At 34.1% G+C, this 13,315-nt stretch overlaps 1 protein-coding gene across 1 annotated transcript in view; it reads right to left on the bottom strand.

Moving 5' to 3' along the window:
• LOC110023214 (E3 ubiquitin-protein ligase listerin) overlaps positions 1-12,167 on the bottom strand; it is a 92,520-nt gene extending 80,353 nt beyond the window's left edge. Inside the window, exons 1-3 of the mRNA XM_020722520.1 lie at positions 11,912-12,167; positions 11,673-11,784; positions 2,091-2,153 (exon numbers count right to left, since the gene is read on the bottom strand). Coding sequence (XP_020578179.1) covers positions 2,091-2,153; positions 11,673-11,784; positions 11,912-11,967 — 231 coding nt within the window. The 5' untranslated portion in view covers positions 11,968-12,167. The remainder of the gene's footprint in view (positions 1-2,090; positions 2,154-11,672; positions 11,785-11,911) is intronic.
• Positions 12,168-13,315: the final 1,148 nt, after the last annotated feature.

The raw sequence follows: 13,315 nt of genomic DNA, 5'->3' as shown, positions 1-13,315 counted from the left end.
ACCCGCCCCGTATCTGGCATTTGTTATTTGAACAACTATTTTTAGACGGAAAATCTGTCGAATGTCATTTATGTCCCTTCAAATGTGGTCGACCACCCAATATTATCATCCCCTTTTTATTCCACAACCATCTCCCCACTAAATTTTCTTACTAAACACCTTCTAGGAGCCCTAGAATAGTATCACATAGGAACTCACCCTCGTTCATCAACACATGTCTGTCCAATGCTCTCTCAATGCAGACTCATGTGTGCTTGACGATGGTGATGTGTATTGAAAATGTTGGGCTATGAGATGTGTTTTCTTACCTTTAAGTTATTTTTATGCTTTTTGAGGGTGTATTTGTTGTTATACACATAATATAGGTTGGAAGTCAACTTGAGGAGCAAAGAGTAAAAAAATTTGGCTAAGTACAAGTTTAACGTCCCTGCGCCCATGTTTGGGAGCCCTAGTGCCCAATGATGATTGCAGGTGTGCAAAAGACAGAGAAGAAGGAAAGTCAGTGTCAGATGCTCACCGTCTAGGCAGTAGGACCTAGCACCCCTGCACCAGCTAGTCCGACACCCAAGCACTCCAACTGATCCCATTTCACCATAATTCCAGAGAGCTTGACACACTCGAGCCAATCAAGCTAACCCCCCCAGAACCAGGTGCCTTGGATGGAGAATCATAGCACGAAAGTACGTGCTAGGACCTAGCACCCCCGTTCACACAGCTAGCATCCCCACGCTACCCCATCATCGCCTAGGAGCCCAACACTGAGTAAGTGTAGTTTGGGCAGTTTTTGATGGTTTAGACAAGGAGAAAGTAGAAGTAAACTTTCTCATGGGAGGAGAGCGGTCATTATTCCACTCTTCCTGCACCCTTAGTTTATTTTTTTAAGTGAATTTAGTGTGAGATTGTGTTTTAGTGTTGTAAGTGTGCGTAAGAGAACCAAGCAGAGAGCATTGTATAAGGTAGAATTTCAGTGGAGCAAGTTAATTTATCTTTCGGGTTTGATTACAACAACAACAACAACAACAACAACAAAGCTTTAATCCCACTACGTGGGTTCGGATACATGAATCCTTTTTCTCCATTGCGTCCTATTTAGTGTCATATTTTTATTTATTTCTAATAAATTAAGATCATTTTTTATACAATAAGCCCCCCCTTTTTTTAAACGCCGACAGTCGTTCTTAACACAAGTCGAATCTAAAATATCTACTCTCCTAGTCAAAACATAAAGAAAATAAAATAAAAATAGAAAATAAAAAACGATCCCAAACAAACTCTTAGTTTTCATTACAGTCCTTCAAACAGCCAACTAAAAATGTTTTGGCAAGCTTAACACTATTTAGTCAGCAAGTTTAATATGGAATTATAAGCCAATGCATGTATATAAGAAGGACCACGCAATCAAAGCTAAAATTAAAGCAGGGTACATTTTACAGATCACTTTCAGTCATTTTAGCAAAAAGCATTGACACATTGTTAAAATTAAATTTTCCAGGGTGTCTCAACATGAATTCTAGCCTCCATATTGAAGAAACAAAAGAACAACACATAGTATTGTAATTAGAATGCATGCAACATAATTTTCAACTTGATTGATCGTTTTTATTAGCTGTCTTGTTTTTTCTTTTGCTAGGTTAATCCAGAATATGGAACTTAAGGGACAATAAAAAATATAGAAAGATTTACAAACATACCACTCCATTGCTATGTGTTTACATATATAACACCTAAACTTCAATTTTTACATACATGCCACCTTGCCTATACAGTAAAAGGTATATTTCACTTTTTAAAGTTAAAATGGTGATTTTTTTATGTGATATGAAAGAATGGGGTGGTATAAATGTAAAAAAGTAAAATTTAGATGTTCTAAATGTAGATACATAGAAATTGGGTGGTAGGTATGTAAATGCCCCAATATAAAAGTTAAATATGCTAAGTGTAAATTCAGTAATAGAGATCAACATGATAGGGCTGACACTGCAGGAAAAATGAATGAAACAGATGATTTCACGTTTTGTTTCTAAGCTTTGCACAACTAAAGCAATGAGGTAAATGAATTTTCAAAGAAAAGTATAATAAATAGGCATTACCTTTGTGGTAGGATCCTTTCTGCCAAGTCTCTTCAAGTGCTGTGCCACTTCATTATCCACATTCTTCATTGAACAAATTGATGTTAAAGAGGAGACAAGCAAAAGTTTTATATTGCTTTCACATAACTACAACTTAATAAATAACTCGACTCAAAGTAAAAAATGAAAAAAAAAAGATCAATTTTCATAAATTAAGCAACTAAAAAAACCAAGCAAAAAGAATGGAAAACAGAAGAATTAAATTTGATCAATATTTGTGTATGATATTTGTGTATGTTCGATGTCTATCTAGTGCACACACAAGCATGCACAACTACTCATAATTTTAAAAAGTGTCAAAATAGTCCTCTAACTATTTTAATGAAGTCATTTTAGTCTTCAAGTTTATAAAAGTGTCAATTTAGTCCTCAAGACACTTTTAGTCTAGGTTAAAGTGGTCCCCACAGAGGACTACTTCAACCCCAATTTAGATAATACGAGGACCAATTTGGTACAATTATCTGGGATTAAAATGATCCCATGTAAAAAGTCAAGGGATTATTTTGGAACTTTACTCGAATTTTACAATACCAATATGTATATATATTGATTCAATATGTCATCAAAATGATGAAGATCTAGATAGACACAATTTGTGTTGCATTTGAATCTTAGATCTATTAGAAATTAGCAATTTTTTTATATTTATCTAGCACTTTCATGAAGATTGTCTAATAATAGCCTTGGGGTAGTTTGGACTTATAAATTTATTAAATTTTAGTGAATTTTTAAATCTATCACATAATTTCATGAAGACTACCTGATAATTAACCTTGAGCCAGTTATCAAGTTATTTCTATAAATAAACACTAATTGTTTATAAATGCAATGAAATTAGGAGTGTAAAGCAACCCTCAACATGAGCTAGAACTTGATTATTAATCTAATTTGAGAGCTTAATTTTACAAGTTTGAGCTAGCTCACAAGCCGGTTTGTTTCTTATCATAGAAAGAAAATAATATTAATTGAAACCTATGTTATTATAAAATGACAAATATAATGAATATTTAGAAAATTAATTATAAATCACTTGATATAAAGTGTAAAATATCATTTTTAAATATTTTAATATTTTAAAGATAAAAACTTAAATTTTAATATATTTTGAGTATATTTTATATTAATTATTTTTTAAAAAAGCCAATTCAAGAGCCAGAGTCAAGTCAAGGCTGGCTTCAACTTGGCTTTTTAGCTCATCGAGCTCAGTTCACAAGCCACTTATTGAGCCGAGTCTGAGCCGGGTCACGAGTCTGCTTGACTCAGTTACACCTGTCCATGGTATGAAGAACAAATATTTCGAGTTATAGTTTTATGGGGTTTCATTCCCTTATGGATGCTTGAGGATTCGCATAATCTTCTTCATACTATGAGGATTCAACATGTTGCCTTGAGGAATCGACTACCCTAAGCCATGAGTTCACAATAGCATGAGAACTCGTTGTGCGGTATCAGTTTACTATGTTTTCTACATTTTTTTTTTCTTTCACAATTTCACTATCTCCTGTGTAACAAATGGATGTGAATGCATGCACGTGATGACAAGTACAAACGTGATTTAGTCTTGTTACAATTTCGTCCAATATGTATTCAACTCACCCTTTCAGGTTTCAATAAACCCTCTTATAGAATTTGATATATAATCCAAAAAAAACATAGTTCTATTTTCTCTCCACATGTTGTTTCTCATTTCTAATCTCTGCCAACAAAGAAGAAGAAATATCCATAAGATTTTATGGGTATTTTGTACCTTCTAGGTTCAAAACTCAATCTAGCTATTGAAAAACTCAAAACCAAAACAACTTGAACATGTTCGTTACAAAATTATCTTATGGTTTTTTTTTTTTTTTTTTGACAAATTTCATCAAGTTCCACGTTCCAATTTGCTTCATCTTAACATAATATCCATAGAGTTTGCTATCCGTTAAGTTTAGCAACATATTTTTAGTGCTATTAATTTTCCACCGTTCTTTATAAGTTGTCTTCTCAAATAAATACCATTCACATCCTAAAAAAATTATTTGCTTCCTTGAAAGTTCTCTTCTTTCAAGGTCTTCTCACAATGATAGATAAAAGTTCGTTCAATTGGCATTGGTCCAACCCTTAAAAATTAAGTATGATGTATTCGCATCCCAGTAACCATAAAAAACATCAAATTGTGGACATATTGTAAACAGCTCCCAATGCACGATAAAGACAGCCGTTTAAAAGTTCAAAAACTAAATATATTAATTGTGCCCATTATTCAAGAATGTCTGAAAATTATAATTTGCTTAACATCTTACGCATACAACATGAGTAACGATCTTAAATATATTTGAAAAAAATGCAATTTGCATGTCAATCTAAACTTATTTTAATTACTTTGAATATTTTTATTTGTCTATTGTTGAACACTTAATTAAACATTGTGAAAAAGAAACAAAATAAACAGAATTAAACCCCAAAATTTTCCCTTTTTTTTTTCAAGAAAAGTCTAGTCCATTGATCATCATTGTGAATAATTCCAAGCTAGAAACACCACTCAACAATCACAAAATAAACACGATAAATTTCTATCTACATGTTCACAAGCTTACATATAGACGTCATGCAACTCCTATTTTTAAATTGATTTCTAGAATCTAATACATTCACAAAGTCCTTATCAAGATACAAAAATAAGCCTTCCCGGCTTGAAATTAATAGCATGCTAATATTAACTCTACTACCATAGTTATAACAAAAGTTAGTCTTTCACACTTTAAAAGTGATCCACAACAACAACAACAGAACTTTGTCCCGATAAGTGGGTTTGGCTACATGAATCTTTTTTCTCCATTGTGTTCTATTGAGTGTCATATTTTCATTTAATTCCACCTTGAGGTTAAAAAAACATGCCTTCCCAATTTGATGTTAATGACATGCTAATATTAACTCCACTAACATAGTCGCAGCAAATGTACTATTTCACACTTTCAATCAACCAAACAAGTTTAGTGTTATTATTTAGAGGGTGCATCATAGCTCAAGCATCTAAGATGTTGTTGATAGTAAAGTTATCATGAATGAGCTTAATTTAGCATGGGATTCTAAAAAATAAATTTGTTCTTCAAAAGGAATATAAAGATTCTTGACATCGTTTCAAATGAATTATCTTTCTAAGTAAAAAACTTGATTTATGAAATTTCCACCTTGCACCTCGTAATGTGTCTTGTGTGAATGCAAATGAAACACCCTATTCAAAGAATAAATACAGCCGTCAACAATAAACTAAAGTTAACTCTCTTGGTCCAATTCCACCATCAATGGGATTAGGATAAGATATTATAGTAAGGGATAGAAATAATTCTTATTTATTAATAAATGTAAGCAATTTGTATCAAAACCACTTGTTCTTTACTGCATGGACAACTAGCCCTAAAAATATATTTTTAGGGGCATTTACACACATAGAACACAATTCTTATGTCATTACATATCACAAGACTAAAATTTTATATTTACACGCATAGCACTCAAATCTTTAATATCACATCAAAAATAACACTATTACAATATCACCATTTTTTTTAAATTGAAATATACATTTTAATACGTAGATTTAAAGCATCAAAGTGGTATGAATGTAAGTATGAAAGTTTGTGTGAGATATTTAGGGCCCGTTTGGGCAGCTTATGTGGCGTGGTGAGTTCTGAAAATGTCGGATGAAGCGTTTGGAAATAGCAGTGCGCTCGCGGCCCGCACTTCTTCGCGAACTTATTACTCCGCCCTCTTGCGCTCCCCTTCCACCGGTGCCCTCTCTCTCGCGTTTCTTCAGCCCTAGTCACGCCTCTCTCGTGCCTCTCTCCGGTGGAAACAGGTTGCATTTCTCCTTTCCCTCTTTCCTTAGATATTTGGTGGCAACGGGCTGCCTCTCTACTCTCTTTCTTCCCTCCGATCTCCGGCTCTCTCTCTTTGTTTACTGTGATCTCCGTCCTCTCACGGTATCACCTATTTTATTTTCAATGGAAATGACTTTCTTTTTGTGATTTGTGATTTTCTCATTTGCAGCTTGAAGTGAGAATTTGGATTTTGCTATTTCTAGCCTAATTTGAGGTTTGAAGTGAGATTTGTGGCTTTCTGTTTATGATTTGGAATTTGGATTTTATGAATTTGTGGTTGAATGTGATATGGAATGGTGTTTTATTTATACATTTAATATTTAAGTGAGAATTTGAGAGGTGGTTGAAAGAGGGTGCTTGATTTGTTGATAGCAATGCTTCATGGGTGCCCGTATGTAGTGGCCTCAAATGAAAAATATGAGGTGGGGTTTTATCTTTTCCTTTAATGTTTGAATGAGAATTTGAGAAATAGCTGAAAGAGGGTGGTTGATTTGTTGATAGCAATGGTTTGGATGCCCTGTATGTAGTAGCCTCAAATGAAAAAGAATGGGAGTTTTAACTTTACCTTTGATGTTGAGTGAGGATTTGAGAAATGGCTGAAAGATGGTGCTTGATTTGTTGATAGCAATGTTTCGAGTGCCCGGTATGTAGTAGCCTCAAATGAAAAAAATGGGGTGGGGTTTTATCTTTACCTTTGATGTTTGAAAGCGAATTTAAAAAATGACTGAGAGAGAGTGCTTGATTTCTTGATAGCAATGTTTCGAGTGCTCTGTATTAAACTGCATCAAATGAAAAATATGGGGTGCGGTTTTATCTTTACCTTTGAAGTTGGAGTGAGAATTTGAGAAATGGTTGAAAGATGGTGTTTGATTTGTTGATAGCAATGTTTTGGGTGTCCTGCATGTAGTAGTCTTAAATGAAAAATATGTGGTAGGCAATTATCTTTACCTTTGTTGTTTGAGTGAGAATTTGAGAAATGGCTGAAAGAGGGTGTTTGATTTGTTGATAGCAATGTTTCAGGTGACATGTATGTAGCTACATCAAATGAAAATTATGGGGTGTGATTTTATCTTTAACTTTGATGTTTGGTGGTGGTGTACGTCGGTTTGTGTGTGGAGATGGTGGTGTTGTGGAGGAGGTGGTTGTTGTGTGGTTGTGTGTGTATTAGAAGATGTGTTGGTGGATGTGTGGAGGTTATGGTTGGTGTGTGGTTGTGTTTGTGTTAGGGATGTGTTGGTGGATATATCGAAGTGGTGGTGTTGCGAAGGTGGTGGTTGGTGTATGGTTGTGTTTGTGTTAGAGGATGTGATAGTGGATATGTAGAGGTGATGGTGTTGTGAAGGTGGTGTTTGGTGTGTGATTGTGTTTGTGTGGAGGTGTTGGTGTGTGGTGTTGTGGATGTGTTCATGTCTTGAGGTGTTGGTATGCGGAGGTGTTTGTGTGTGGACGTGGTGACAGTGGCGATGTGTAGGTGATGTCGTAGTGTAGTGTGGAGGGGCATTGATGATGATATTGTGACATTCCTACTTTTCTTTTGAGCTGCGATATTTTGGCATTCATGATATGTTAATTAGTTTTTTTTCATGCTAGTAATATAATGGTTAAGACAAAAGAGGAGGTTCATCTGCAATGTGAGATAAAAAGACAAACTTAATATTTTGCAACATTTGCCTAAGAGAGATCGAACTGAGATATAGGCAAACAACCTATTTCAATAAGGAAGACTGGTCAAATATTATTAGAAAATTCAAGAAAAGTACAGACAGAGAGTATGATAGGATGCAGTTAAAAAATAAGAGGGATCAACAAAGGAATGATCGAAAAATATGGAAGGAATTGAAGTGATGATCAACAGGCTTGGAATGGAATACGGTAAAGCGAACAATTGATGCTTCCGAGAAGTGAGGATAGAGAGACTGGCGTTTACATTTTTAAAATTTCTTTTATTTTTTACAATTTTTAATTTCTTTTCTAATCCACATGTTATATGAATTTGTAGATGGTGTATGCTACAAAAAAATTTAAATGCAGTGAATTTGATCCTGAGTTAGAGGAGAAGTTGGATCGTGTGTTTGGAGGTATCGTGACAACGGGCAAAAATGCATATGCCCCAGTGAGGTGGAGTTTGGTGGCATCTCCAGAAATTTGGAAGCTGATCAAACCGGTGATTCCAATGAAGGCCCTAGCCCGGACCTCCATGAAGTTGAGTCCACGAGCCGGTCAAAGCGTCCCCGGGTTGAAAAAAAAGAGGGAATTGCTTTCCTTAGAAGTCTGATCTCACAGTTGATGGCACCATGCACCAATGACCCCCGCACATCACAAGCAACTTCTGTCCAGCATGTTATACGAATTATGGATGCAACTCCAGCAATTTACGAGGACGTGTTATTTTCTATAAAGTTTCTTAAAGATTCAACCCAGAGAGAGTTTTTCATAATGATGCTCGTTGACGGTAGGGTGGCTTACCTACATTATTTTAATGAAAGCACTGATATTTGAGGGATATTATTTTATTAGATTTTTGTGGGACATTTCATATTTGTTATTTGTTTATTTACTTTTAACATTTCTGTTTGTTTATGACTTTTCTTGTTGCTTTGGACATGTCATTTTACCTGAGAATTATTCATTCACTGTTATGTTTTCTATTTACTTATGTATTATTATTTGTTTATGTTGATTTTGTTCGTAATTTTATATGATTGTAGTTAATTCATTGATGCTTATGTATTAACTACTTCAATACCGAAATACATGGATGCAGTTGTACAAAAAAACATAAGAGTTGCAGCTGCAGTATGTTTAATGTACGATTATTATAACTCGTATATAGAGCGCTCTCATCGCATGACATCCTCATATGTTAATGACAAATACAATTGGGAAATTGTTTGTGGGTCACCCAACGAGATTTAGCAATATATTTTGCATGACACAGATGATATTCACAGATCTGTTGGAGGAATTACACATAAATCATGGATCTCATCACTCATCCAAAACGACATCATAAGAGGTGTTAGCAATAACCCTCTACATATTATCGTAGAATTAATCAATGTGAGGAGCTATAAAGCAATTACAACACTCCTCTGTAACGATTTGCAGATACTCCTTAATAGGGTTGAATGCACTTGTCATTTTTTTTTCACAAGTAATTAGTCAACATATCCTACATTTGAACGAACCCCACAGAAATTTCGCACGATGTGCGGTATATGTCATATTTCTTTAAAGTAATTTCTCCAATTTATTATATTCAATTTTTATACAAATATCGTAATTATGTAACCCTTTGTTATCTTTCTATAATTATATTAATCAATCGATGAAACACAAGTTGATGCACATATTCTAAATAATGAGAAGATCACACTCATCGGTCGTTGTTTATTCCCGACGCAGAATGTCATAGCGGTATGCGACTTCAACATGCGTTTCACTTTTGTTATGACCAGTTAGGAGGGCAGTGCACAAGACAGTCGAATATTCAAATCTACAACAAAAAATAACAAATACAACTTCTCACATTCACCCACAGGTTCGCTTGAGACAAAGCTACTCTCCTAATTTTTTTTCCTTCAACACTATTCATTCAATTCACATCAGAAAAATATTATTTGGTCGATGTTGAGTATTTATTGTTGTGAGAATATCTCAAGTCATATCCTGATACGAGATACCATATATCAAATTTTGAGCAAGCCAGCAATGTCGCGCGGGGCTGGAAAAAAAATACTCAACAAAAACATTCATCCTTACGCGGTATTATTAAGAGAACTTTTGATATTTGAAAGAAGAAATATGTTATACTTCGTTATAGGTTATCTTACATGTTTCCAAAACATGTGCAAATTGTGATTGTCATGATGATTCTCCACAATTATATTTGGCGACGTCCTTCCCGCAACGACATCGACTTTCGTAAGATGGGCGAGGAACATGAACATGTCCTTGCCGAGACATATGAGTATCGTTTTTTACAATCTTTGTCACAAGCCCAAAATAATTACCGAAACCTGCACTAAAGACTGAAAATGTGTAAGCGAGATGACAGAGTTGAGAAAATAAATTACAGATGTTATAGTTTGAGGGTGATTTGAGGGAATGTTAATTTTTATCATATTATTAATTGTAATGGTTATTGAAGAAATTCACTATTAATTGTATCAATATTTTATACAGTTCAAGTTTATTCATGTTTTTCATGCATTTGATATTTACTGTTTTGTTTTTTTACACAATTTGTATGTGTTTTTTTTTCCTTTAGCATTTTTTTTTATGGATTTTGGAGGTTTGTGATGAAACATTTAACATTATCGTTTATTCTGGATGGTCTGTATGTCATTATTGGTTGGTGTCACATGTGAAATCCTAATGAAGACAACCAATTTTCTCTATTTTTTTCAATGTTACGGTTTTTTAGGTTCTTATGTATTGTCTTCTTTGATGATATGCATATAAGCTTGGTATTATGTGGTTTAATAGCAACCAAGAACCATTGTTTTATAAGATTTATTGTTTTTTTATAGTGACAAATTTGTTGGTTTATAAAATGAGTTCTCTGTGATCTCACTATTGCATAAAATTATCATTAATTATTTTTATTATCAATTTTTATTTATCTTATGTCTGAGGGTAAGTTTTTTTAAGCATTTAGGAAAGATAAGCTCAATGATTTCTAGCACATTTAAAAGACTGCACTGCTACTGTGGACTTCAAAGTTCTATGCTAACTTCCCAGCTATATAGCTAAGAAGGATAATTTTACAGGAGTCCACGGGGAATCATGAAAAACTAACTATTCTCGGTCGATGGTTCTACTGGAAAATTCTACCGCTAAGAGTGATTGGGCATGGAGAGTATCCCTAGAAAGCGGCTTAGCTCGTGACATACGTCATTTGTATTTTAAAAATAATATTATCATATTATTAATTATTGCTTTAATGATCTTTTTCTTAATTTTAGTAGTCATATTAATCACTGTTAAGTGAAGTGTTTATTTTTATTTTGTAATATTCTGCACTAGATATTTGTTTTAAGTATATAATATATTAGTACGAATTGTTCTGTTGCAAACTATACGGAAGCAGAATGGTCATTTGTCCAAAACAGAAGCAGTACAGTTCTTTCAAGCCGCAAAAAAATAAGCAGACAGTCAGTTTATCCACATCAACTTCTGTGCAACAGCTTATTATTAAGCTGCAATTGCCCCAAACAGACCCTTAAATACATAAAAATCATGTGTTGTGGATGTAAATTTCACTATTTTAATAAACATTAATTACAAACAAACAATGATAGCCTGATTGTTAAACATTTGATTGTAATCATTTATTTAACTAGTGGTTGATTCCAATTCATTGCCATCATTACTCAATAGTTAATAACTAATTCAAAATATTTTTACCAATTATCCTACATTTAATTAGTGGCCAAATAGCAACAGACTTAACATACTATAGTGGAATAGATATAATTATAATCCAAGTTAATAAACCCATAGTTCAAATGAATTTGGCTTGAACAATGGCCTAATTAATGAATAGCCGAATCAAAACCAACTCTGTTCACAATAGTCTCTTAGATATTCACATGGAATAAGGCAATTTGCAAGATATTAAAAATCCATTTATAAGATAAATTCCCCGCAATAAACTAATGATCAGTATTAACAATCATACCAAGAATGATGGATATTCTTCTGTTGAAGAAGAAGATTCGATCTTTGAACTCCCAAGATAACCTCCAAATCCAACGCTCGAAGCTCCCAGAGGCACCAACGACGCGGAGAGGCTGAAAAACCAAACGAAACCAGAGAACAGAAGTTCAAAAATGCTCTAAAAAGAGAAACTGAAACGGAGAAATCAGCTAAATATAAAAGCATTGGAATAGATTGAATTGATGTCGAGGAGGAAACGACCTGCTGCTCGAAGGGCGATTCTTGCTTCTTAAACCTTCTCCTTTCTGCTTACCCATTAGAAAGCCTATCTGCCTCTAAGGACTGTAAAAGGGGAGACTGAAACCGAGAAATAGGAGCGGCTATGTGTCGAAGGAAGGCGATTGTGCGGAAGAAGAGGAGAAATGATGGCGGCGGAGGGCTGTCACGGGTAACGCAGGAATTTTTATTCGCTACGTACCGAAGGCTTGCGATTTGCGAATGGTAGCCACCGCCGCCTCGAATCCGGCCCTGCTATTATTTATCTTAAAAACTCTATTTTTTTTTTAAGCAGATCCTTTTCCAATTTTTCTACTTTACTTTCATGGTTTGGAGCTGCTGAAATGAATTGCTCTGCAGACGAAGAGAACGACAACCACTTTTAGATCTGTGTGAGTTTAGCTTCGTTCAGAATATTTTCAACGAAAACAACGAGAAGGACATCCAGACCCAAGTGAGTTTAACTTCGTGGAGAATGTTTTTTTTTATCTTAAAGACATTGTTGCGGTTTGAGTTTCGGGATTTGTGCGAGTTTTATTTTTTGAATTTATGGATACTTCTGACATTTGTCTGGGTTTATCGGAGGTTTAATTAGTTGATTTAATAGAATTACTTTAGTTTTTTTATCTGAGGTATAATTTTGGCATATCATTGCTTGTGTTTAACAATTTGTTTCTCTGAGTTTATCGGAGTTTTACTTTAGTGATTTTCATTTTATTCGAAGTCGTTGTCGTTGTAACTGTTTATGTTACGCTTGCATTTATGCCGAGGTAATGGTTTATAGTGTTACCGCGGTATTATCTTGGCAGTATTCTCGTGTTATTTTTGTTAATAAGGGATGTTAGTGTTATTGTGGGGTTATTGTGGTATTATTATGATTTTATTGTTGTGCTATTGTACTGTCAAAGAGAGTTTTTTTATTGCGGCTTTATGGTTTTATTGTTGTGTGATTATGGTGTTATTGTCTTTGTTGTTTGTGTTATTATGGGGTAATGGCTTATTGTGTTACCGCGGTATTATCTTGACAGTATTCTCGTATTATTTTTGTTAATGAGGGATGTTGGTGTTATTGTGGGGTTATTGTGGTATTCTTATGATTTTATTGTTGTGTTATTGTACTGTTGAAGAGAATTTTTTTTGCTACGGCTTTATGGTTTTATTGTGTGATTATGGTGTTATTGTTTTTGTTGTTTTAATAGACGCACTTGTTTTACTATTGTCTTTTTTTTGTATTTCTATAATTTAAATTATTGAATGCAAAAAAGAAGGAAGATGGGCGAACAAGCCAAGTACTATTTTTTGAACCATTTGACACAAATTTGTGAGCAATGAGATAAAGTTATTTATTGACTCATTGAGAGCTTGGTCAGCATCATGAAGAAGCAGAAA

Source organism: Phalaenopsis equestris, unplaced genomic scaffold (assembly GCF_001263595.1).
Source record: "Phalaenopsis equestris unplaced genomic scaffold, ASM126359v1 Scaffold000223, whole genome shotgun sequence".
In the NCBI taxonomy this organism is placed as follows: Eukaryota; Viridiplantae; Streptophyta; class Magnoliopsida; order Asparagales; family Orchidaceae; genus Phalaenopsis; species Phalaenopsis equestris.
Note: the sequence above shows the minus strand (reverse complement) of the source record. Positions and strands in the feature narration are given on the sequence as shown.